Here is a 27,745-nt window from a genome sequence, read left to right as displayed (position 1 = left end):
GTTGGCTTTGTTGGTAATGAAAGTTGTCTTCTCCCAGTCTGCCGGATTCATGCGTATTTGGTTGTATCCAGAGTATGCATCGAGAAAACTTAACACTTTATGGCCGACTGTCCCGTCTACCAGTCGGTCGATGCTTGGTAGTGGGTATGCATCTTTTGGACATGCCCTAAGATGAGTATAGTCGGTGCACATCCGCCTTCGTTATTCTTTTGCACTAAGACTATGTTTGTCGGCCATGTAGTGTAATGTACCTCTCGGATAAAACCAGCGTCCATAAGTTTTCTGGTTTCCTCCTCGGCTACCGCCCTTTCTCTCCAACCAACTTTCTATTCTTCTAGGCTATTGGTCTGGCCTCCTTACAGATCGATAACTTGTGCGAAATTATTCGGGGGTCTATACCCGACATGTTGGTTGCCGACCACGCGAATAAGTCTGTGTGTTTGAATAAGACAATTGTGATGATGCTTTTTTACTCTACTCCCAAGGTTGATCCCAATCGCGTATTCTGTCCTTCCCGACCCATTTGGCATAACACCACCTCTTCCTTTGGCTCTACCTGAGGTTCGTCGTTTGGTCTGGGATCCAAGTCGTCGCTTAGGGATATATGATGAACCTCGGCCCTCCGGGTAGGTGTCGGTGGTGGAAGGATCTTCAAACTTGCCGTGTAACATTCTCTCGCGGTTTTTTGGTCGGCGTGGAGAGTGACCACCTCTCAGCCCCAACTCGGGTTGTCGGCAGGGAACTTCATGGCCAGGTGAGGTGTCGAGACTATAGCCCCCAATTTGTTGAGGGAGGATCGCCCGATCAGGATATTGTAAGATGTTTCGGCATCGACCAGTAGGTATCTGATTTTGATTGTCCAACAGTCTCAGTTTCCCTCTCCAAACTTAGTATCCAAGTCAATGTATCTTCTGGTGTTGACTCTCTGTCCCGCAAAACCAATAATTTGCTCATCATATTGGACAATGTCGTCATCCGAGATGCCCATCTTCCTAAAGGTTTTCCAGTACAAGATATACACAGAACTCCCTTGGTCTATCAGAGTTTTCGTGATGACAAAGTTGGCTACTTCAATAGTGACTACCATAGGGCCGTCATGTCTTAGGTTTATGTTTTTGAAGTCTGCGTTTGTGAAAAGCATAGGTGGCAGGTCTCTCCTATTACTTCTGCTGATGGAGTACACAGAGCTGACTGCTCGGAGGTGCATTTTTCAGGAGGATGATGTCGTACCCCCTCCTGTGAAACCTCCGACAATTGTGTTTATTACTCCTCGTATGGGCATGGTTCCTCGGCAGTCTCTTCCTCCTCAGCCTTCTTGACCTTCTCGGCCTCGCCACTCGTTCTTCGAGGTGTTCCTACGTACTTCTTGTCTTTTTCCGACGTTTACTTCAGTTTTTCCATCCTCACGGCTTGTTTGGATGAAACGTCGCAAATGGCCTGCTTGTATGAGCTCTTCGATCTTATCTTTTAGGGCCCAAAAATCTTCTGTTGTGTGCCCAAAATTGCGGTGGTACCAACAATGCTTAGTCTGATCTGCACTTTGTGGGGTGGGATTCTGCTCGGTGCTTTCAGAAGATGGGCATTGAGGGCTTCTTCCAAGACTCTCGACCTTTCGGCCGTCAGGGGGGTGTAACAGGTGAAACACGGCCCCTTTGGAAAGTCTCTAGGCTTCCCGAACTGTGTTGGTTTGCTCCTGTCACTCCTCCTCTCGGGTTCATCAGGTGCCTGAGCCTTGTTTCAAAATTCTTTCAATTCTTCCAGCTGCATGTATTTGGTGGCTCTCTGGCGCAATTCATCCAATGTTGCGACCGGTTGTATGCATAAACTATCTGAAAACGTTCCCGATTTTCATAGTGCGGTTACCATGTGGTGCATCGCCACTTTGGGACTTAGGTTCCGTATGTCCAAAGCCATCTTGCCAAATCTGTCCATAAAAGCTCTCAAGGACTCCGACTTTTCTTGCCGAATATTCACCAAGGCGATCGAAGTGAGGTGGTGTGGCGGCTGGTAGTGAACTGAGCTCTGAACTTAGTTGCAAGTGTGTCAAAACAATCTATGGACTGAGCTGGTAGCCAGGTGAACTAGCTTAAGGCTCCCCCTTTAAGAGAGGTGGGAAATATTCGGCACCATAATGCGTCTTTTGTTGTATGCAAGCCAACCTGGGTCAATGATTCCAATAACATGATAGGGATATGATATGAACATGTTATGGATTTAACAAGAGTTGAAATATGATTAGGCACTTTTTAAGAATTGGATCAATGTTCTTAACATTTCAAGAACTCACCAAAACATAAGTAACCAAGCCAAACTCATATGGTATATGAACCGATTAAAACAAAAAAAGAACACAAATGAACCGATTAAAACACAAAAAGAACACAAATGAACCGATTAAAACACAAAAAAACACAACCAAAACCACAAGAACAACAAACTAGAAGAAACTACCGAACAAAAACACAAAGCAAACTAGTTCTATAGATTGAAAAAAGAAGAAACATCAAAGACATGTTTTAGAGTTTGTTTTGGAATGGAAATGGATGAAGAAGGTGAAAAGAGCTAGGAAACTTAGTGGTTGGAGCTCTTGGAGATGTGCACGCCCCTTGAAGGATGAAAGGCTTCAAGATGAGTGTAGTTGCCACCACTTGAGAGTCCAAGAATGCACTCAAGATAAGACTAGAAGAGAAGAAGACACAAGTCTCTCTCAATTCACTCACCAATTTAGGAGAGGTTCTTTACTCACAAAATCAATTCTATTATTTCAAGGACCCAAGTCTTCCTTTTATAGGAAGGAGGATCGGTCACCTATTACAAAAGAAGCTTACAAGAGAAGCTTTACAAGGTAGCTGATAGTTTAGGATTTATCTTTTGTTGATTTATTTTTGTGTTTTTTGTTTTTTTCTTTTAATTGTTTGAATTTCTTTTTGCTTTTGTTAATAAATAAGCTTTTTAGGATTGTTTAATGGCAGACATGTTTTATAATTCTTGAAAATCTTGGTTTCTTGATATTTTTTTTTGTTTGGATTTTCTTAAAAATTGATAAATGAGTTGGTTATGAGAAATTTTGGGTTGAATCTTTTGATAGAATGTCCCTAGTGAGTTTTGAGCCTTAATTGATATATCATTTAATACTCTTTTTAGTGTGTTTCCACTCATGTTTGCTTATACTCTAGAACTTAGCTTGATTCTTTGTTTTACAATTGTGATTTATGTGCATGAACTGATATGATAGAGGCATTCTTTGTTTAAATTAACCCACTAGCCATACAAGCCTACCTTTATGATAATAATCCATTTTTTAGCCCTTTGAGCCTATAGCTTTTTTCTTATTTTTAACCCTCAGTACAAGCCTCAAAACAGAAAAACCATGTTTGTCCCTACCTTAGAAGATGAAGGAGCTTTGAAATCATTTGGGAATAGGTTTTTGAATAAGTGTGGGGGTGTATCTCATTTTCATAGTTTACCTCTTCAGTTTTTTTTTAAAAAAAAAAGAAAAGGGGTAGAAAAAAAAAGAATACAACAAGAGAAAAAAAAAAAGCAAAGCAAAACAAAGAAAATAAGAGTGGATCCTCTAATACACTGGATTGACTGTCTATTATATGAAAAAAAAATTATATCTTGAAATAAAAAGAGGAGTTGAATTGTCATAATACTTACACTTGTTTTTATACCTATCCTCCATTGCTCCTTTTTTTTTCTATGGTTTTTAAGCCTAATTTCCCCATTTTACCTACCTTTACCTTTGCCTCATTACATCCCTTATGAAGTCCTCTTGATCTTTGATTGCATGTTTTTTTCAATTGTTATGAATATTAGAGTCTTGCTAAGCATATGGTAGTGTTTGTGTGCATGGGTGCTGAGTGTAAATACAAACCCTAAACACTTGAGAGTTTGAGAGTGTCCAGTGAAGTTTTGTCAATTTTGATTCAACCTTCGATTTCAATTACCTGCTTGTATATTAAAATATAGGAATTTTCATTCACATTTTTCTTGATTCCTTGATTTCTTGAAATTATATCATGTTTGTCATTATGCATTCTTAGAATTTGCTATTTGTTATTTGCACTGCTTTTTCTTTTCTTTTTAAACCTTAGAATGTTTTGCCCGGGAGTGCAAAAGGATAAGTGTGGGGGTATTTGATGAGCATATATTTATTCACATACAATAGCCTTAATCATAGATTATTGGACTATAATAATAAATAAATCCATTATTTTAATTAATATTCTTATAATTGGGTTTATTTGGGCCTTAACTATTATTATTGTTAATTTTGTGTTTTTAGAGTAAATTATCCAGAGGAAGCATTTACCTTTGCGAATGGGCCAAATATGCAAAAGTCCAAGTTACTTATTGAACCAAAACAGAAAAAATATTCTGAGGAGAAGAAAGAGAAAATAAAAGCTACAAGATTCTAGAAACAGAATTGGAAGCAAATCTTCTGCAAAATAAAAAGAATTATGGAAAGTGGAAACTGTTTACAAAATCTAAACTGCAATATTTTCCCAAGATCCTTGGAGCAGAAAAGCCTATAAAAGGACACAAGCATGAAGGAGAAAAGAGAGAGCTTCATAGGGTTTTTTTAGTTTATTTTCTTCTTAGTAATTCTTTTGTTTTGCCTCCGCATGGAAGGCTAAACCTTTTTGGTTGATTCTTTTGTAATTCCCCATTGAGTTCTGAGGTTTTGTTCAATAAAAGTTTCGATTTTTAATTCTCTATAGCAGTTGTTTTTATTGTCTAATCTCCTGGAAAACTAGTTTTTGTGAGAGGTTGTACTTGAACGCATGATTGAGAGTCTTCCTTATCTTAAACTTTGGTTTCTTAGTTAGTTCGCATTGTTCTAATTAATTTCTTGGGCGCATGATTCAAGGGAGAGGAGGTAAGCATTTCCATGGAGTATACGCATGGAACAAAGTGGGTATTGATTAAACTAGTAGACGCATGCTTTACTGGTGAGTTTCAGTTGAATCAGATCGGCGCATGTTCAATCCGGTTTAGCTCTGTTGGAGGATTGAGAAAGAATTAATCTTTAGAGAACCTGTGAAGAATTCAATGGTGGAAGAACTTGGGGATCAACTTCTTTTTATTTTCTATTTCAATCTCTTTTATATTTTATGCACAACTATCTTAACCCCTTTTTATTATTATTGTTTTTCCTAACTTTTATTGCTTACAGATAGATTCTAAACCCTGATCAACTGATTTTACTATTGGATTCGTTGGGAGACGACTTGGGGACATTTGTCCACAATTATACTATCATCTCTCTAGTGTTAGACAAGTCTACGCTAGAATCATATTAATTTGACAGCAAAACGACAGCTATCAAATTTGGCGCTGTTGCCGGGGAATTCAATTTGATTTTGGTTATCAGGTTTTTCTTTCTTATCTTATCTGCATAATTTTTTTTTCTGCATATTTAACCTGTGTTTTCTTCCTTTTAGTTTTTATTCATTATAGCAATAAAAAAAACGAAAAAAAATAAAAAAATAAAAAAATCTAATATTTAGGATATCTCTTACCTTTATTTTATTTTAATTTGTTTTTATTTTCTTTCTATATATCTTTTATCTTTATTTTTTGTTTTGATTTGTTTTTATTTTATTTTAACTCCTATATCTTTTATCTTTATTTTTTGTTTTTATTTGTTTTTATTTTATTCCTTTATATCTTTTATCTTTATCTTATTTTGCCTTTATTTTATATCTTTTATGTTTTTAGTTATTTCTTTTATTTTGTAATCTTTATTTATTTCTATTTTTTTTGTTTACTGTTTTTATTTTCTATATTTTATTTATTTCTTTATTTATTTTAACATTATTTTTTTTTTCTCTAACTATTTTTTTAAGCATTAAGTGTAGCATTTGCATTAGTTTTTTTTAGGATCTTGCATTTAGGTTAGACACTCTAGTTGCTACTCTTTGATTTTTTTTTTTTAAACTGAAAGCAATTCAGGGAAGACTCTGGCTAGGAAAGACTTGGTTTTTAAGTTTGTCCGCTTGTGACTCACCTCTCTTTCCTGGGAGTTTACTTGGTTTGCTTTTCAATTTAAACAAAAAAGAGTTTGCTCTAAGGCGTCTAATAGGTGTTAGTGTCCATAATATACATCCCTTGTTTTCAATTCTAAAATGGAACGGAAATTAGCTGAAGAAATTTACAATTATGATATTTATTGTGAGCCATATTTGCAGTAACGTTCACAGTTTTATGAGCAGCCTCTACAACAATGTGAACCATATTTTCAACAACCTCAGCATTTTAATCCATATTGTCAGTCGTCATATGAGCAACCTCAACAACAAACATATTATCAGCAATACTATTTTGATGAAAGTGAAACACCTTTTCAACCATTTTTGCAAACTGATAATATTACTCATAATCTTGAAGAGCCATCTTTGGAGGAGCTGGTGAGACAATTAATGGTAAATACAATGAAATCTCAGCAAAGCATAGATGCTACTCTATCAAAGTTAGAAGAGAAAGTTGGTCAATTGACTAGACAATTTGAAGATATTTCTAAGCAAAGTTTGAATTCACATCATGATCCTAATTTAGATATAGAAAATCTTTCCAACTTTGATACATGCTATACTTGTGATCCTGATATATGTGTTGAGATTAATTCTGCCATGCCTCCAGTTTCCATTTCATTTGCAGGAATAAAACCTTATCCACACACTCCCAAAGTGCATATGACTGCTGAAGACACAAAGCATGTTTTGTGATGAACAAATGCATATCCTCTGATGATATAATTTGCAATGCAGACACTGTTGATTTGCAGGTTCTTAGGATCTCTGAACCATTACCAACTAATGTCCAACCTCCACTGATGGAGGAAAAATCATTGTTTAATCAAGAGGCATTAGACTTTATGACACATGCTGAAGTTGTTGATGTTGTTATACTTACTGAATCTACTGAAAAAGATTGCGCACTAGCAGATGACTCTAACAGGGTTTTGGAGGTAATACAAAATGAGGAAGAGTTGACATTGGCCATCTTTCAGGTAGATGCTGCTAGTGGAGAAGAAGATGATATTATTCTTCCATCCTTGAAGCTTCAAAGAATACAACCTCCGTTATTTAAGGTGAAGCCCATATCACTCATTCCATCATCTCCACTGGCTACACCTTCTATCATAATTGGAACGTTTGAAAGCAGCCTTTACCAGCCACCACCACCTCCTAACTTACATTTCATTCCATATCCCACCCCAACTAGACCATCTACCTTAGCTAGATTGTCTAGCCTTAGACCACCACCCTTGGACGATCCCCAAACAGCTAACCATATCAGATCGTCTATGATGAATAAATTTTTGTCTTCCATATATACTCTAGAAAGTACCATCATCCATTCATGGAAGAAACTATACCATTTCACACGCCCTCCAGACCCGCCTCATTTTCATCTATTAATTCAAGGCTTATTCGTCATAGCATGTTTGTTTCATAGTTTACCAAGGTACTGCATGCCTTGGCAAGACCTTCCAGCAATCATCATCTTTGTGCTACACTATACGAAGGCCCTTGGATTATATTGTAGAGGAGATGGTTGAAGAGATTTGTTGCAGTTGCCACTTCCCTCTAGCTGAATGAGGGAGTACTTCTTCTCTCACTTTTATTATACACATTTATTTGTTGATTTTACATTGCGGACAATGTATGATTTAAGTGTGCGGGAGGAGAACAAATTTGATAGCTGTCATTTTGCTGTCAAATTAATATGATTCTAGCGTAGACTTGTCTAACACTAGAGAGATGATAGTATAATTGTGGACAAATGTCCCCAAGTCGTCTCCCAACGAATTCAATAGTAAAATCAGTTGATTAGGGTTTAGAATCTATTTGTAAGCAATAAAAGTTAGGAAAAACACTAATAATAAAAAGGGGTTAAGATAGTTGTGCAAAAAATATAAAAGAGATTGAAATAGAAAATAAAAAAGAAGTTGATCCCCAAGTTCTTCCACCATTGAATTCTTCACAGGTTCTCTAAAGATTAATTCTTTCTCAATCCTCCAACAGAGCTAAACCAGATTGAACATGCGCCGATCTGATTCAACTGAAACTCACCAGTAAAGCATGCGTCTACTAGTTTAATCAATACCCAATTTGTTCCATGCGTATACTCCATGGAAATGCTTACCTCCTCTCCCTTGAATCATGCGCCCAAGAAATTAATTAGAACAATGCGAACTAACTAAGAAACCAAAGTTTAAGATAAGGAAGACTCTCAATCATGCGTTCAAGTACAACCTCTCACAAAAACTAGTTTTTCAGGAGATTAGACAATAAAAACAACTGCTATAGAGAATTAAAAATCGAAACATTTATTGAACAAAACCTCAGAACTCAATGGGGAATTACAAAAGAATCAACCAAAAAGGTTTAGCCTTCCATGCGGAGGCAAAACAAAAGAATTACTAAGAAGAAAATAAACTAAAAAAGCCCTATGAAGCTCTCTCTTTTCTCCTTCATGCTTGTGTCCTTTTATAGGCTTTTCTGCTCCAAGGATCTTGGGAAAATATTGCAGTTTAGATTTTGTAAACAGTTTCCACTTTCCATAATTCTTTTTATTTTGCAGAAGATTTGCTTCCAATTCTGTTTCTAGAATCTTGTAGCTTTTATTTTCTCTTTCTTCTCCTCAGAATATTTTTTCTGTTTTGGTTCAATAAGCAACTTGGACTTTTGCATATTTGGCCCATTCGCAAAGGTAGATGCTTCCTCTGGATAATTTACTCTAAAAACACAAAATTAACAATAATAATAGTTAAGAACCAAATAAACCCAATTATAAGAATATTAATTAAAATAATGGATTTATTTATTATTATAGTCCAATAATCTATGATTAAGGCTATTGTATGTGAATAAATATATGCTCATTAGTAGCCTTCTAAGTCTTCCAATTCTAGCGCCTAAATGGAGAGTGAAGAGGCACCTTCTAGATTTTTCCTAAAACTAACGCCTATAGATGCTATACACAAGAGGTGTCTTAGATTTCCCTCTTTAGCACCTTTCCTAAAACTACTCTATGTATTTTAAATTTTATACAAAAAGAAACTACAAAAAGAGAAAACATTTGAAGCCTACTTCCTAACTCTTTAGTTTTGCTCCTTGTAATGTAAAAAGGATGATGAGCTAATATGTCCTTGAGCATCTTCAACTTCAACCTCATTCTCTTGTTCTTCTTGATCTCCATCAGTTAGGTACGCGTTTACATGTTCATCTGGGTCCGTGGTTCCATCATATTTATCTAACGTGAGATTGTTCCAAGTTCCCGGCAAAGGAACTTCAAGGATGGTTTCGGCAAAGGGGCTTCTTCGGGGAGCCGTGCCTAACGCTTTAGTTGAGGCCGGTCTGATATTTTCTTGATATGAACTTCCGACCTCATGTATATCCGTATTCGCGTTGTCACCCGGGGGGATATCACCCACGACCTCTGGGATGTCTGGCTTCTCAACGAGCTTTTGTTTCATCCGGACATTCTCCTTTCTCAAAGTTTCCATCTCCTATTCACTCCTTCGTTTTATTCCTCTAATCTCTTCTTCACTTTTCTTTTTCAACGACTCCATCTCCTTCCGTATCTTCAAGATTAGTGCCATGGGATCTGGGTGACTGGTTTCCTCCTGCGCATTCCGGTCATTGCCCGTCATGTTCCTCGTGGTTACCATGTGGATAACTCTTGGGGTTTCCTTTCCGGGCCCACGGTGGGCGCTAAAATGTTCCTACAAAGCTAGAACCTTGCAAAACACTTCTTATTGTTGCAGTCTTCTCATCTTTCCGGTCTCTCGGTTGGGCTCTGATCTGGACACGATGGGGGGTGTGCCTGCGAAGACACTCCGACGATCAAGTCCATGGTTGTCAAACTCGCGAGTCAACTCGTTGACTCGTCCGAGTTCACGTTCCCACTTTACCTTACCGAGTTAACTCGGTAGCAGACTCGATTTTGAGGTAAACTCGGTGAACTTAGTGTGGAATCGATAGACTCGGTGTGGACTCGCGACTCTGGTCCGAGTTGGCGAGTCCAACTGGTTTTTTTTTTTTAAAAACAAAACTGTGTCGTTTTGAATGGGGGGCCTGAATGAAATAAAAAAACTTAGGTTTTTGCGTTTCGTTTTGTGTTTCCGTTCTGTGGAGTGTGGCAGCCATAGATTGAGTTGTGAGTTGTAGTGGTGGTGGTCGCGTCGCAAGTTGCAGTGGTGGTGGTCGCGTCGCAAGTTGCTGCAGGTTGCGGTAGGTGGTGGTGGCGTCACGAGTTGCTGCAGGTGATGGCGTCGCGTTGCTGCAGGTGGGGCGTCGCGGTGGGGCGTTGCGGTGGTCGCGTCGGAGTGTTCGTCGGACTTGTGGGTTGCTGCAGGTGGGGCGTCGCGGTGGTGCGTTGCGATGGTTGCGTCGGAGTGTTCGTCGAACTTGTGGTTGTTGTTGCTCATCATATAAGGTTAGAGTTGGGTGGTGTGAAATTAGGGTAGGAAAGGGAAGGGATTATTAGGGTTCTGTTTTTTTTTAATTGGCTGCAGAATGAACTGTTTTTTAATTGAGAATAGTTGTTGGTTGCCCTGCACTTTTGTTTTTTTGACAGAAATTGAATTTGGAGGAGCAGTATTTTTGTTAAGAAATGTCTGGGAGTGGATCAAATTCAAGTGAGCTCAATAGAACTGCATCTGCATCTTCTAATAGAAGTAAAAATGCTCCCGGAAATAGAACTGATGTTGGATGGAAGCATGGGATAGATATTAATGGAAATGGTAAAAAAGTGAAGTGTAGTTATTGTTCAAAGACTGTGAGTGGAGGAATATTTAGGTTCAAACATCATCTTGCTGGAACTAGGGAGGACTCTGAACCTTGTTGTTCTGTTCCATAAGAAATAAGAGATTTGATGATAAAAATTGTTGCAGAAGCTAAGCAAGCCTCCTTGAAAAAAAGAAAGTTAAATATAATTGATGAAGACCAAGGATGTGAGGGGCTTGAAGAAAGACAGCATATATTTGGTTCTAAAGGAAAAGAAAAAGTTGGTAGTAGGGGGGCAGTTCAAGCTACCATAAATCAAATGATGAAGAAAGGTTATAAAGAAGAAGTGGATGCTCAAGTTGCTGAATTTTTTTACACAAGTGCCATTCCGTTTAATGTAATTAAAAATCCAGCTTTTACAAAGATGTGTGAAATGATTGGAAAATATGGAGCTGGCTATAAACCCCCATCCTATCATGATATTAGAGAAAAACTATTGAAGCAAGCAATTGAAAAAACTGATTTAGTGCTTCAAGAATACAAGGAAGAGTGGAAGAAAACAGGTTGCACAATCATGTCTGATGGGTGGACAGATAAAAAGAGGCGCTCTATTTGCAACTTCTTGGTAAATAGTCCTAAAGGGACTGTTTTTATGTATTCATTGGACACCTCAGACATATAAAAAACAGCAGATAAAGTTTTTAAGATGCTGGATGATGTTGTTGAATTAGTTGGGGAAGACAATGTGGTGCAAGTGGTGACTGATAATGCTGCAAATTTCAAGGCAGCTGGAGAGTTGTTAATGCAAAAAAGGGAGCATTTGTATTGGACCCCATGTGTTGCACACTGCATTGATTTGATTTTTGAAGATTTTGAAAAGAAGTTGAAGGTCCATGAGCTTACTATTAAGAAAGGAAGAAAGATCACCACTTATATTTATGGCAGATCCATGCTAATTAGCATGTTGAAGAAGTTCACAAAAGAAATAGACTTGATAAGACCGGGTGTAACTAGATTTGCCACCGCTTATTTAACTCTAGGTTGTCTTCATGAACTGAAAGCCTCATTATTGACCATGTTCAGTTCTGAAGAATGGAAAACAAGTAAATTTGGAACTTCACAAGAGGGGAAAAAGGTTGAAAATATGATATTAGACAACCGATTTTGGAAGAATATCTCTACGTGCCTCAAAGTTGTTGCCCCTCTTATGGTGGTCCTAAGATTGGTGGATTCAGATGCAAAACCTGCAATGGGTTTCATATATGAAGAGATGGATCGTGCAAAGGAGAAGATTAAGAACAATTTTAATCATATTAAGAAAAGGTAAAAATTTTATAGCTTTTCTCTTTAAAATTTTAATTAATCCTTCTTCTTCTATTACTTATATGATAGTTGGTATTGATTACTATTGAATGAATGTATGTAGCTATGAAGAGGTTTGGAAAATAATTGATGCAAGATGGGATAATCAACTTCATAGGCCTCTGCATGCAGCTGCATACTATCTCAATCCCCAATTCCATTATGAACCTGAGTTTAGATCTGATGATCCTGAGGTGAAAGAAGGCTTGTATACATCCATGAGAAGATTGGTTAAGGATGCTGCTGAAAGAAGGATAATTAATGTGCAACTTGTTGAGTATCATTTTGGTAGAGGAGCCTTTGCAATGGATGACGCAAAGGAAAGTAGAAAAACAATACTTCCTGGAGAATGGTGGAAGATGTTTGGGTATAGAACTCCAGAGTTGAAGAGGTTTGTTATCCGAATTCTAAGCTTGACTTGTAGCTCTTCTGGATGTGAGCGAAATTGGAGCTCATTTGAAATGGTAATTGAAGTTATTTATAATTTCTTTATTTAGTTTTATATGGTTAGTTACTAAATTTCCTATTTAATATAGGTTCATACAAAGAGAAGAAACCGTTTGCATCAGAAAAAGATGAATGATTTGGTGTATGTCATGTACAACTTGAAGTTGAGTAATAAGCAAATTAGAAAAACAGTTGCTCTTCCCTTTGATGATATTCAATCAGATGATGAATGGATAACTGAAGAGGGAGATAATATTGATGAGATTGATCAAGTTCAAGATGCAAATGTTCACTTAAATCCGGCAATAACAGTTCCAACTCTAAATGCATTTGATCTTGAAAATTTGACTTTTGATGTCAATGTGGATGAAGATGAAGATGGAGATGATGATGGAGATGATGGAGGAGATGATGGAGGAGAGGATATCATTAGAGGATTGGACATAGAAATTTGAATTTCTAATTATTTAATTTCTATGACTTGAATTGAACAATTTAACTTTTGTAGTATTTGACCTTATTTATTTGAGACTTTGAAGTTAGATGATTTGGTATATTATTAATTCTCATTCAGAGTGTATAGTTATTTACACTTTTTTTTTAATATGAAAGTAGACTCTTACGAGTCTACGAGTCGAGTCTACGGAGCTCCCACGAGTCTACGTAGACTCGCGAGTTTGACAACCATGATCAAGTCAACTCGAGAGTTTAGGGTTTTTAAAAAGACTTTTGTTTCATCCGAGCTTTTTATGGTAAGTAACATGTGTTTTAAATACTTATTTAACTTCAATGATAGTTTGTTTTGTTGTATGACTTTTATTTAATATTTATAATTTATTGTTTATTGACATTCTTATATTCAATTTTTAAGATTATGATCACAAAAAAAATGGTTTTAACGGGATTTATTTTTACATTATCAAGAGTTAAAACCTTTCTTAAGTAATTTATTTAGGATTGCAATTTTTCCTGCTAAATTATTCATGGGAACATGTTTTTCAAGATTTTTTTAAACTCTAGGAAAAACCTTTCAAAACTTATGATAAATACGATGGGTTTAAGAATCTTCGTAAAATACCATGAGTTTCAAAACCTTTATAAAAGACCATAGGTTTGAAGATCTCCGTAAAATACCATAGGTTTTAGAACCTCTGTAAAATATCATGGGTTTCAAAACCTCCTTAAAATACCATGGGTTTCAAAGTCTCCGTAAAATACCATAAGTTTCAGAACCTCCATAAAATATCATGGATTTCAAAACCTCCGTAAAATACCATAAACTTTAGGACCTCACAAAATACTGAGTTTCAAAACTTCCGTAAAATATCATGAGTTTTAAAAGTTTCATAAAGTACCATAATCTCAAAATAAACAATTTTTACTTATCATTTAAGTATTCATGTTTACATTTAACCACAATTTTTACCTCCATTTTAGAAGATTGAACTCTAAATTCTCCTTTCCTATACACTCATTTTCATAATATTGACTCTTACTCTATAAATTAAGAGTGAAAAAGTAATATAAAAATAATAAAATTGAGTTATATATGATGATGTTGGTCACATAAACGCATAAATAAATAGGTTAAAGATAGGCAGTTTGGAAAATATTGCTATTAATACAATGCACCTACCACTTTTAAGGAAAACTATTAAGCACATTAGTGATTTCATTTAATATTAATTTTATAATGGTTTTATTAAAATTTCATTAACTCCACAAACATATATGATCTTCACATCTTCACATGTGCAATAACTCTTTTCACAAATCAGATTACAAATTCCTACTTTTTATTTATTTTCATTAATTAATTAGACACAAACTTAACCGTTAAATAAATATTATTTTCTTGATTGATATATATCATCCAGTAGCTGAATTTGTCAGTTGCAAAATTAGGAATTATCTATAATTGCATATTCAACAAACTTTTTGGCATTGCAATTTCACGAAGGAAATATGCACTATAATATGATAACTAAGTAGATTTAATTACGAATAACTAAGAGAAGAGGTTGGCAAGAATGATAAGTATTAAGAAAAATTAAAATTAAAATACCAAAATATAAACTTAAAATTCCAACTTTTCATTTTGATATCCTATAGACGAGTTGGTCAGGGGTGGCCTATGTTAATGTTATTTGCAGGAATCGGAAGCAGATTGTTAAGGAGAGCATATATGTTAAAAAGGGAGCACGCTGGTATGAGTGTGACGTACCAGTACCAAAGGAGAGGTGGCTGTTTGAAGTGATACCATGGGTGCAGCCGATTCTCTGAGGATGGAATTGAGTCACGCTATTCAGGGGGTCTGACTCAGTCTGGAATAGGGGCGTGATGTTACTATGCAGAGAAAGTAAGGTGGTAACATGGTGTTTCGTAAATTCGTGGCTGATTTGTAGCGGCTGGCAGGTTTGGAAGGTTGCTGGCTGGTCAATACATAGGTGAAGGAGATGGTGGGTGAAGGAAAAAGGCTGATGTGCTTGTGATTTTCACTTATTCTAAGAGTCACTATAGCTGTTAAGCAAGCAAAGAGCGAGCTTGGATGCACAGTTCTAGTGGTGTTGTGGTATTAAAAGGAAAGTAGGAAGTAGAGACTGTTGGAGCGGGGTTGGTAGACGGAAGAACGGAAATCTACTCTGGTATAGAGGGCTGGATTGCAGGGGGAGTAGTAGGAGATGCTCTGCTATATCTTTTGGAATGGTGTTGGGGTTGGGAAGCTGCTGGTTTTTTCTACTGGTTTTTTCTGTAGTTTACTGTCATGTTGGTACAATTTTGTGAACTGGCTGGGGATATAGCTTTTGCAGGATATGTCACACTTTGGTTATTCTTCCCGTCCGGAGGAGTAACTATGTGGCTGTTGTATACGGGTTGGGATACCCCTTAAGTATCCCTCGTAATTTTATTTATTTATTGCTGATAAAAAAAATAGACGAGTTGGTGTGAGCATGTAAAAGATTTTCTTACTTGCAAACCCTAAAGAACATCCCTTGTAAAGAAAAACTTTCTGAATGAACTGTTCGTACAATCTTATTGAAATCTGCAAGCAGGCATCAAGATTCACATAAATATCCAGAAAATGATGAACAAATTTGACATTTGAATACCGTGGCAGACCAACTGAGAGTTTGAGTCTTTCTGAGCATTAGAATCTTGCAAATTTTTACACTTAGAATGGAAGTTACAAAGTCCTATCCTGAAAATTTTTCTTTTATGAAGTTCGAAAAGTTATTTTGAGATGAGAGGGAAAAAAAGGTTGGTGTTATGAAATTAAAAAATTGTTACTACTGTAGATGCAAATGCAAGAAATGAAATTTAAGATCACAAAAAGATACAGATGAACCATGGAAAAGTACTACCCTTACCCGTGCATAGACTCTTGTAGTAATTTTATAGACAATGTTATATTTCCTAATTACACCTTAAAAAACTACTTAGCTAATTCTGGAAATAATAAAAATCATGCTGAGTAGTAAGTTCAAATACAAAATATCCCTCAAATTAGTGTATGAACTTAATTATAATATATCAACTCAGAGATTAAAATGTTGAATATCTTTTTCAATACTTTTGGCATTACTTAAAAAAAAGTATTGCTTTAGAGAGAGCAAAACCTGTATAGAAGACTAGAAAAACGAAAGGTTATCACTCACGCTTCTTAATATATCCTCAACCCACTCACCGTGCACCTTTCTTTTTCCTCTCACCTTTTCACCTTTTTTTTCTCTTTCTCTCTCCTCATTTATTCTTTTATTTTAAATTATAAATATTTTTCTGGGTTTATTGGGTTCTTACTCTTTTAAGAGTAACTTGCTAGTTTTGATCTTCGGAAATTTCTATGAAGTTCTTGTTGTATCCTGGGGGACTTGTGTAATACACCGCGGATAAGTTCTTACCGACATTGATCACTCACGCCTCGAGAGATCAACTTTTTTCGTGTTTTAAAGCCTTATTTACTACAATCATAAGGACTTATGACTGACAATGCGGACAACAACAACAACTCTGCTTCAGAAACGTCAAACGTTGTTTCCACAACGCAAACCATTTTTGCGAAACCATTTGCGGATGTCTTGAATATTGAAGTCTTCAGCGGTCAAAATTGTCGACGCTGGCAAGAACACGTGTCCACTCTATTGGATATACAGAGTCGCTTTTGCACTTACGATTTCTAAACCCGACCAAAGCATGGCTGCAAACAAATTGATGTTTGGATCCATCCAAACAAGGTATGCCCTCACACTTTACTCAGTGTGTTATCTAACGATCTTTCAATGTCTATTGCTCTTACAAGGAAGCAAAAGATATTTGGGATTCCCTAATCCTCAATTACATTGTTGAAGACATCGTCACACAAAGGTTCGTGATCGGAATTTACTATTGTTGGGAGATGATCGAAGACAAAGACATCAAAATCCTGATCAACGAATAGCACAAGTTGCTTGAAGATATGCTGAAAGCATAGCCTTGCCGGATGAATTCGTATCTGAACTCTTGATCGAAAAGCTTCCGCAATCTTGGACTGATTACAAACAACAACTGAATCACATGTACAAACAGATGTCACTATCAGATCTGATCACCCACATCATAAATGAAGACACAAATAGGAAGGAGTGTGTTGTTGCAAATGTGGTAAAAGACAAACCAACTCCAAAAAGGTACAAGAAAAAATCTGATCATAAAAAAAATATAATAATAAATTCTCTCGTCCCAATGGAACTTGTTAGAATTAGAGGCCTTAAACAAGAGGGGGTGAATTGTTTATGAAAGATTTTAATATTGAAGGTGGATTGAATCAATCAATCCATTAGAAATTTGTTCAACTTATTTAAAAAATAGTTTTTCACTTAACACCAGCAAATCAACCAGTTGTTTTTGCAACACAATTGGTTGTTTATATCAGCAGTTATAAAATTCAAGCAAAGACAAATTTAAAGACATAAGGGATAGAAAGATTCACACAGGAAATTTACACTAGTTCACTCTTATCCAAGAGCTACATCTAGTCCCTAGAAAACCTTTGAGAATTCCACTAAACAATCAAACACGGTGATTACACAACACACACCAAAGAGGTGATCTTGAATCCTTCAAAAAACACACTACCTTGGCAAATACACCACAAATCTCAGAATAACCTATGGATCTGCACACTAACAGTTCTTACAAAAATACAATATTCAAGAGAGAAAAGGAATGATAACACCTGGTACAATCACATATTGAATAGAAGAAGTACAATGCATTTAATGCAAAAACCAAATCAATTTTAAAACAACCATAACAGATTAAACTAGACCAACTGAGTTCTGTTAATGATTTTCAAAAATCTACCAATTGAAAACACGAATCAACTGGTTGAATTGGCTTAACAGCAAGGTCAACCAATTTTAAGCTTTTTCAAATTCTTTTCAAAAACACTAAGTGTAAAATAACCGGTTAAACAAAAATTCAAGAGGTTGATTTTCCACTTCCTTTAGAAAACATATCTTTTTTCACAAGAACTTGAATCAAGCAACCTTGGATAATATCTATTAGTAGATTTACATATTCAAACTACACAAAACCCAAACAAATTTTTCAAGCAATCTTCTTGGCTTTAGAGACATCAAAGCCCATGTTCAACAAAACTAACCCTACTTTCAAGAAAAAGGGTAATTGCTTTGTTTGTAGAAATTCAGGCTATCGTGTTAGAATATATGGCCGTAAACGAGAGAGGGGTGAATTGTTTAAGAGGGGGTTTTGAAAACTTTTTCAGCTTGAACAAAATCCTTTGTGTGAATCAAGATCAGAATTTCAGTTAGCCAAGAATTTAAGCACAAAACAGCAAAGCACTAGAAAAACAATCGGTTGTTTATACCAGTAAAGCAATAACAACTGAATTTAAAAGAGTTTAAGGGAAGAAAGAGATACACCAATAGTTTATACTGGTTCACTAATAAACCAAGAGATACATCCAGTCCCCAGAAGCCACTAGGTAATCCACTAAGCAATCAAAACAGATTACACACAAACCACCAAAGTAGTGACCTTGAACCCTTCAAGAAACACACTCACTTTGGCACAACACAGACCAAGAGTATTGATCTTGACCACCTCAAGAACACACAACACTCCTTGGCAACAACACCAGAAAATACAAAAGATTAAGAAAGAATTACACTTGTTTACAGAACAATCTGAAATCAATACAGATGCAATCCTATTCCACTCTTTCTTGAGAAAACCCAAAGCTTGATGTGAATGTTCAAAACTTCAAAGTATTCTTTCTCACAACTGAAAAACTCAAATTTGTTCCACTTGTTTGTTTTAAAACATGTACCGTCCCGTATCTGGGCGTTGACTAAGTCAAGGTCAAAGTCAACGCAGGGCGTCGCCTAGGTGGAGAGACGCCAAGTGCCAGCATCGCCAAGGCAAGGCGTCGCCAAGGCAAGGCGTCGCCTAGGTGAAGGCGTCGCCCAACCAGGGCGTCGCCAAGATCAAACATCATTAAGTCAAGGCAATCACGGTGCGGCTCCCCGATACCCATGGGTAGGAAAGACCATGGAGGGGGCGACGCCGTGGGAAGGCCCCAAACCCTGTATAACCAGGGAACAGTAATAAGGAGGAGAGAAAGGTGGCTTCAAGGCCATAGTAACAGCACCAGTATAGGGCAGCCTGACTCGGAAAGTACTCCTGCCGCCCCAGAGACGCCTTTGGGACAGATACGACTCAAGAGGAAGGTCACGCCCAGGGTAGCCGGGTGCAGGGTACGAGAGGAAGGCAGATACGCTCTCAAAGTAAGTGACTAGATGATTGGGGGCATGAGTTGGCACCCAGAAAGTCACCCCTAGCACAGTAGCACTCCCAAGCAGGAGGACTCACACGTAGAAACGTCCCCAGATTGGCAGAAACGCCCCCAGATGGGGTCACGGTGTCGTGAGGCCCTCCACGTGTACGACAGCCATGTCAGAATAGAAACACCCTTTAGTCAGGTGCCAGGTAATTAAAGTCATTCAATACAGTTTCCGTTTCGAGCATTCAGGTACTATAATGGCTCCCAAGCGTTTCAACGTCTTAAATGCGCTACGTTTTCTAATTAGATACGCTGATTGAGTGCGTTACATTTGTAATTAAAGGCGCTTTTAATGCTTGGGTAGTTTAAATAGCGCTGAGAATGTTGGAAAGGGGGTTCGAACTTTTGGCAAATTTACCATAACTCTCTAAGTTGCTTGCTCGTGCTTCAAGGTTACGAACAAGGGACTGGGGAATATCTTTGCTTGAGAGAGAGAACACAGACACACAATACACAGTTATTTTTTACCACCTTCAGAGTGCCATACGCGGTGCTCAGAGACGGAGGTGAATAGTTTTGGTGTTTCTTGCTGGCTGACTTGAGCGTCGGAGTGCAAACGGCCGCTAGGGCGCCTCTTTGTCCTCTTTTTTGCAGGGATCCACTGGTAATCAGTGGGAAGGAGTCCCTAGCTGACGGTTGAGGTCGCGCACGAAGACGTCCCGGTCAACCGGACGAAACATTTGGCGCCCACCGTGGGGCCGATATAAAACATCAGTCCCATCACAAGTTCGAGGAAATCTACTAAGTCGCAGTAACGTTGGAGGAGGTTGGAGTGACAATGGCCCCCACCAGACGAAGTACAGCACGCGCAGCCCCAGCAGAACTATCCATGCAACAGGTCCTGGAGATAATGAGGGGGCTGCAGCAGGACATGGCGGAGTCGAAAATGGAACAGGAACGCATGCAGGCAGATCTCGATGCCTCACATGAGCGAAATGAAGAGCTCCACCGTGTAAATGAGGAGTTGCGCCAGGGCCTGAGAAATGATCGGAGGCGGCCTGGACATGACGAGATGGAGAACCATTCCCCACCAAGGGAGTTTTCCACCCCTTTCTCGCAGGAGATCCTAGATGCAGTAATCCCGAACACGTTCGCGGGGCCCAAGGTGATCTTCACCGGGATGGAGGACCCAAAGACGCACCTTGCTGCATTTCACACACAGATGGTCCTGGTAGGCGGTTCTGACGCTGCCAAGTGCAAGCTCTTTATGAGCACCCTGACCGGGATGGCTATGGACTGGTTCATCAGCCTTCCAGATGGTCATATCACATCTTTCCACCAATTGTCACGATTGTTCAGGGAACAATACTTAGCAAACAAGGCCCCGCCGCCGGTCTCTTATGATCTGTTTGATGTGAAGCACTATCAAGGGGAGACCCTGAAGGAGTATATCAATCGCTTCGGGGCCCAGGTCGTGAAGGTTGGTACGACAGAGGAGCCTATGATCGTGTACGCATTTGTGAAAGGCGTATGCCCCGGTCCTTTTGGAGAATCCATCATCCGCAACCGCCCTAGGACTTTCGCTGAACTACGGCGTAGGGCGGTAGAATATATTGCTTCTGAAGGGGAGGTGTGTGTGAAGCGCACAAGCGTCGTGCCCTCACGCCCGAGGGGACCGGCGCGAGCTCAACCCGTCAGGGTCAATGAGACCACGACGGGAAGAAAGAAGCCAGAGGCGAGACGCCCCTACGAGGCCAGAAAGCCCCAGCCCCAGGGTCCAGCAGGAGGCGATCGCCCGGCCAGAGAAAGAGCGAGACCGGCGAGGTACAACTTCGTAGTTGAGTTGAAGGATTTGATCGCCGTGCCTAACATAGCTGAGAGGCTGAGGCGACCGGCGAAGACTGACAAGGTGTTAGGGCCTCGTAAAGACTCTTGGTGCGAATTCCACGAGGCTTTCGGGCACCACATTGATAATTGCCTGTCGTTGGGCTACCAGCTAGATGAGCTGGTGAGGACTGGGTTTTTGAAGGACTATGTCGCAGAGCCCACAACGACCGCCACCTTGCCGCCGCCGGCGGATGAACCAGCACACAAGATGCCTGTGCTTGGCGAGGTCCACACCATTGCTGGAGGTTTTTCCGACGGAGGACCCACCGCCTCCCAGCGGAAGAAATACGCGAGGGGGGTAAATTCAATCGAAGAGAGGCTCTCGGTGGAGCCATGGGAGTCGGATCTCGTGTTCACGAGAAGAGACCTCCGAGATGTGGTACCCCACGACAACGACCCCGTTGTCATCTCAGTCGTCACAGCCGGAAGGAAGGTGCACAGAGTGCTTGTCGACCAAGGAAGTTCGGCAGACGTCATGTTTCTGTCGACCTTTAATAAGTTACGGCTGTCCCCCGATCTGTTGAGTCCCTATACGGGGTGCCTATATGGGTTCGAGGATAACCAGGTGGAAGTACGGGGGTACCTGAAGTTGAGGACTACGTTCACAGACGGAGAGGCCTCCCGTACCGAAAGCATCCGGTACCTGGTCGTGAACGCCAACTCTGCCTACAATATTTTGCTGGGCAGACCGGCGTTAAACCGTCTGAACGCGGTGTCCTCCACACGCCACATGAAGATGAAGCTGCCGGACCTCAATGGCCAAGTGATAGTCATCAGGTCAGACCAGGAGGAGGCAAGGAAATGCTATGAGAACAGCCTGAAAACGAAGAGAGGCGTGTTCATGGTGTATGAACGTCCGCCGAGCGCGGACACGACGATGATTGAGGCGACGCCCGCTGGGTTGACGCCTAAAGAGGCCATAGCGAAGAGGGCGATGCCCGAAGCAGATGCGCCTATGGAGGAAGGCCCTGACGACGCGGCGCCCGTGGAAGAGGCGGCGCCCGTCGAAGATGATAGCAGGGAACAGCCCGTGGCTAACGCCGTAGAAAGGGAGATTGGCGGCAAGACCTTCAAGTTAGGAAGTTCGCTGAGCCCAGAAGAACAGGAAGGGGTGGCAGAAGTGATTTCACGCCACCTGGATGCCTTCGCATGGTCCGCCTCGGATATGCCAGGCATCGATCCCGATTTCCTGTGTCACCACCTCAGCATGGACGCCACGGTCCGTCCCGTGCGTCAGAGAAGGAGAAAGTTCAATGAGGAACGACAGCAGGTGGTGAAAGACGAAACGCAAAAGCTGTTTGAGTGCTGGCCACATCAGGGAGATTCAATACCCTGAGTGGCTTGCCAACGTCGTCTTGGTGAAAAAGGCGAACGGAAAGTGGAGGATGTGTGTTGACTTCACGGACCTGAACAAGGCATGCCCAAAGGACTCGTATCCGCTGCCCAGCATCGACGCCTCTATAGACAGTACGTCTGGCAGCAAGGTGCTGAGTTTCCTGGACGCCTTTTCAGGGTACAACCAAATCAAGATGCACCCAAGAGACGAGAGCAAGACTGCATTCATGACTGAGACCTGCAGTTACTGCTATAAGGTGATGCCTTTTGGGCTGAAAAATGCGGGCGCCAATGCTCGGGAGGAATGTGTACGCCTATGTAGACGACATGGTGGTGGCGTCGCAAAATAGGGTGCAGCACATGGCGGACCTGGAGGAGTTGTTCGTCACAATATCCAAGTACCGCCTCAAGTTAAACCCTGAGAAGTGTGTTTTCGGTGTAGAGGCCGGTAAGTTCTTGGGTTTTATGCTCACAGAGAGGGGGATAGAGGCGAACCCCGACAAATGCGCGGCAATTATCGCCATGGGGAGCCCGACGTCGGTAAAGGAGGTGCAACAGCTGACAGGGCGGATGACGGTGCTCTCGAGGTTTGTTTCCCCCGGAGGAGAGAAGGGGCACCCATATTTCCAGTGCCTCAAGAGAAACAGTCGCTTTGCATGGACTGATGAATGCGAAGCGGCTTTCATTAAGCTGAAGGAGTACCTGGCGATGCCACCGGTCCTTTGCAAGCCGGTAGCGGGCGTGCCCCTCCGGTTATATTTTACTGTAACGGAGCGGGCCATCAGTTCTGTGTTAGTCCAGGAGCAGGACCAGAGTCAGAAGCCCATCTATTTTGTAAGCAAGGCATTACAGGGAGCTGAGACGAGGTACCAAGCGCTAGAGAAGGCGGCGCTAGCGGTAGTATTTTCTGCCAGGAGGCTCCGTCATTTCTTCCACAGCTTTACGGTGGTGGTGATGACCAACCTCCCTATACAGAAAGTGTTGCAGAAGCCGGATGTGGCGGGAAGAATGGTGCGCTGGGCGGTAGAACTGTCAGAATTCGACATCCAGTATGAGCCTAGAGGATCCATCAAAGGGCAGGTGTACGCAGATTTTATAGCGGAACTTTCGCCCGGAGGTGAGCAAGAGGTGGAAGTGGGTTCGCAGTGGCTGCTCTCGGTTGATGGCTCTTCCAACCAACAAGGGAGCGGTGCGGGAATAGTCTTGGAGGGACCCGACGGCATACTGATCGAGCAGGCCCTGCGCTTCGCCTTCAAGGCAAGTAATAATCAGGCAGAATATGAAGCCCTGATAGCAGGAATACTCCTGGCCAAGGAGATGGGCGCGCAGAACCTCCTGGTGAAAAGCGACTCCCAGCTAATTACGGGGCAGGTATCGGGTGAGTTCCAGGCGAAGGACCCACAGATGGCGGCGTATTTGAAATACGTCCAGTTGTTGAAGGGAACATTCAACGCTCTTGAGCTGATACATGTCCCGAGGGAGCAGAATGCCAGAGCTGACCTGCTTGCAAAGCTGGCCAGCTCAGGCAAGGGGGGTAGACAGAGGACAGTGATCCAAGAGACTCTCAAAGCTCCGCGTAGGTTCGTGGAAGACAACAGGGTGGATGTCCTCCAGATTTATACATCAAGGGGAAGGCCAAGGAGTCATCGCTCTTTGACCCAAGATACGCAGAGGGCGCCCCGCATCAGCATGTACGCGGGCGTGCCCGAGGGAGAGCAGATGCAGGTATGCGTTTTGACCCGGGGAGGCACCTGGATGACGCCCTACAAGCGGTACCTGGCGGATGGGACTCTCCCAGTAGAGCCTGAAGAGGGTAAAAAGGTCAAAAGAAACGCCGCAAGATACACCCTGGTGGATGGGGTGTTGTTCAGGCACGGTTTCACTCACCCTATCCTAACATGTGTAAGTGGCGACGAGTGCACCAGGATAATGGCAGAACTACACGAAGGCATCTGCGGGAGCCACGTAGGGGGAAGGTCCCTAGCCTCCAAAGTAATATGCGCAGGTTTCTTCTGGCCAACAGTGAAAGAGGACTGCGCACCACACGCCCAGCGGTGCAGGCAATGCCAAAAGCATGCCGACTGGCATAAGGCGCCGCCGGAAGAATTGCGATCCATATACAGCCCGTGGCCTTTCCATACATGGGGAATCGACATCCTGGGCCCGTTCCCACTGGCAATCAGGCAGATGAAGTATTTGATCGTCGCCATCGAATACTTCACCAAATGGATAGAGGCAGAGCCCGTTGCACAGATCACTACGCACAAGGTACATCATTTTGTGTGGAAAAACATTGTGTGCCGTTTTGGCGTACCTAGGCGCCTAATATCTGATAACGGGACCCAGTTTGCCAGTCAGCAGCTGAGAAACCTGTGTGCTGAGGTAGGAATCAAACAAGTGTTCGCATCGGTCGAACACCCCCAGATCAACGGACAAGTGGAGTCGGCAAACAGAGTTCTGCTGAGGGGGTTAAAAAGAAGGTTAGAAAAAGCCAAAGGGGCGTGGGCGGAAGAGGTACCAAGGATCGTATGGGCATATCACACCACGCCCCAATCCTCTACTATGGAGACGCCTTTCAATTTGGTGTACGGGTCGGACGCGATGATTCCGGTAGAAATACATGAGAGCTCGCCACGTTTTCAAAACTTTGTGGCGGAGGAATCCAATGAAGAGAGGCGGATAAACCTGGATCTACTAGATGAGGCCAGAGAAAAAGCCAGAATCAAAGCGGAAGCAGTAAAGAGAAGAGTAGAGCGACAATAAAGCTCTAAGGTAAAGCCGCGGCAGTTTCAGATTGGCGACCTAGTGATAAGGAAAGCTCACCCATACGAGTTGGAGAATAAACTGTCTCCTAAGTGGACCGGACCCTTCAGAATTACTGAGGCTAAGGGCAACGGTTCATACAACCTAGAGACCTTGGAGGGAGGTCCTATCCCGCGCAGTTGGAATGCAGCCAACTTAAAATTTTATTTCAGTTGACTTATGTAAGCAGTTATGTAACAATTTAGTTGAAGGGGACGCTCTTTTTCCCTCTCGGGGGTTTTTTAATGAGGTCACCCTAATAAAAGGTAAAACCAGTTTGAGAAAAAGAAGTGCCTTGGTTTTTAGCCTTTATCTTTCTCCGTTTGAAGTAAGGTAAGGCGTCGCCAAGAGAAGACGTCGCCAAGAAAGAAGGCGTCGTCAAGAAAGAAGGCGTCGCCTGGTTGGAGGCGGGCGCCGTTGATGAACATGGCGAAGGAAAGCGCACAATATGCGAAATGTATGCAGAGTAAAGTGACGTTGCAAAAATCAATTATGATATAGAAAAAGTTGGTGTTACAAGCAATGTTCAATACAATGGAAGTAGCCCAAATGGGGCGAATATTACAACTCATGCAAGTCACAAAAGAGCCACTTTTCAGTGGCCATCAGAGTCAACACTGGAAGAGGACGAAGCCCTGATCCCAGCCCGCAGAGCTCGAGTAAGTCGTGTCCTCCTTTCTTGGCTTATTTTCGAACCTGCACCAAGGGAGATAAATGTGTCAGAGATACCATGAAGCAAGACATGCACGTTTGGAAAGCGATAAAGGCCAAAGTTTCTAGGGTAGTGACTCTTACATATGTACTTTTCGAGAGTCCCAGTGTTGAACTCCAGGCTGATCAAAGTGGCAGAGTCAAAACCTCCCGCCTCAGCAAGAATCCGGCAAGCTATTTGATCACTTGGAGCCAGTCTCTTGAAGGGTTTGGTTTTGAGGGCCCTCGCTTCTCTCACCCAGTACAGCGGAAACCCGTCCAGGGCGTCGGGAACAAGGTCGGTGCAGCAGATCTTGAAGAACCGGCCTTTCCACCCGGTGAACGAGTTTTGGAAGGGTGTGAAGAGAACTCTCCCGGGTACGTTACTGAGAGTTACCCAGAGGTTGTGTCTCTGCCTCTTCACCTCAAAGAAGTGAAGAAAGAGGTCAACCGAGGGTGCACAACCCAGAAACCCGAAGAGAATGTCGAAGGCTTTGACAAAGGCCCAGCTGTTGGGGTATAACTGGGCCGGAGCAACGTTGATCTCCGTCAGCAGTTCCTTCTCGAACCAGGAGAAGGGTAGGCGCACTCCGATGGTCTTGAACACCACCTAGTAAAAGTAAAAGAAAGGGACCCCTTCGTTGGCCCGTTCGTCTCCACATACTGGCTCCCCTAGAGTGCAAGGGAGCACAGCGATGTCGTCGTCATTCCTCCTCGCGAAGGCCCGGTGGTCATAAGAACACGAATCCCCTTTGTGCTCCCTTATGGCCCTGGTAGCGAGTAAGCATGAACACTCATCAAGAAGTTCACTCGAAGCCTAAGGGTACAAGTCCTTGGGACTGACCCTGGAGGAAGCAGCATGAGAAGACATTCTTTAACAAGATCAGGGATTGTCAAGGGTGTAGGGACTGCCGGAAATGCAAGAGTCGAGCGAGGGGAGCGAATGCTGGAACAACCCTTCGTGAGAAAAGAAAGGGTGCAAGAAGAGAGAACGTAAGTAGGTTATGAAGAGTGGGAAAATGATGAGGATAGTTTCAGAGTTTGAATAGTTAAATAATGCGGTTAGAGCGCCAAACGACGCGAACGGATGCACCGCACGATCGAGCCACGTGGCAGCAGATGGAAGGGTGGCCCTGGCACCCCTGGTTAAACTCAGAACACGTCGTATCAATAGAATACCTGATGGTACGATGCGCCGTCGAAAGGGGATCAGGGGCACAGTAGGAGTCAGGATCAAATCGAATGACTGGATGTCCCATCGCCATACAGAAAGCGCCACGTTGATCAAGTTGAATGACCGAACGTCTCATCAGCTATACAAGGAGCGCCTCGTGGAAGATACGGGAAGGGCCTTGAGCTCTTCGCTGCCCCCAGGCATCGACCAAGCCCAAGGTCAAAGTCAATGTCAAGATAGGGACGACGCCCAAGGCGACACCAAAATATCAGCGAGTTTGCCGCCCCGATACCCACAGGTAGGAAAGACTGTGGAGGGAGATGAAGTTGAAGAAGGTGAAGTTAGTTACTGGCGTCGCATCCCTGAGACCCACAGGTAGGAAAGACTGTGGAGGGAGGCGGGACCGCCAAAACGTCAGCGAATCGCTGGCAGGGCGTTCCCCGATACCTATGGGAAGGAAAGACCATGGAGGGAACGACCCCCTCTCAGAACACTCGGCGTTTCAGACACCCGAGGACGATACGGCGC

At 41.6% G+C, this 27,745-nt stretch overlaps 1 protein-coding gene across 1 annotated transcript; it reads left to right on the top strand.

Moving 5' to 3' along the window:
- The first annotated feature begins 11,733 nt into the window (after positions 1-11,733).
- On the top strand, positions 11,734-13,056 carry LOC137809648 (uncharacterized). Its single transcript, XM_068610748.1, has 3 exons — positions 11,734-12,062; positions 12,166-12,565; positions 12,638-13,056. The coding sequence occupies exons 1-3, from the start codon at positions 11,815-11,817 to the stop codon at positions 13,001-13,003; spliced, it is 1,014 nt and encodes a 337-aa protein (XP_068466849.1). The 5' UTR covers positions 11,734-11,814; the 3' UTR covers positions 13,004-13,056.
- The last annotated feature ends 14,689 nt before the right edge of the window (positions 13,057-27,745 follow it).

Source organism: Phaseolus vulgaris, chromosome 2 (assembly GCF_000499845.2).
Source record: "Phaseolus vulgaris cultivar G19833 chromosome 2, P. vulgaris v2.0, whole genome shotgun sequence".
NCBI lineage: Eukaryota > Viridiplantae > Streptophyta > Magnoliopsida > Fabales > Fabaceae > Phaseolus > Phaseolus vulgaris.
This window is presented reverse-complemented; position numbering and strand designations above follow the sequence as displayed.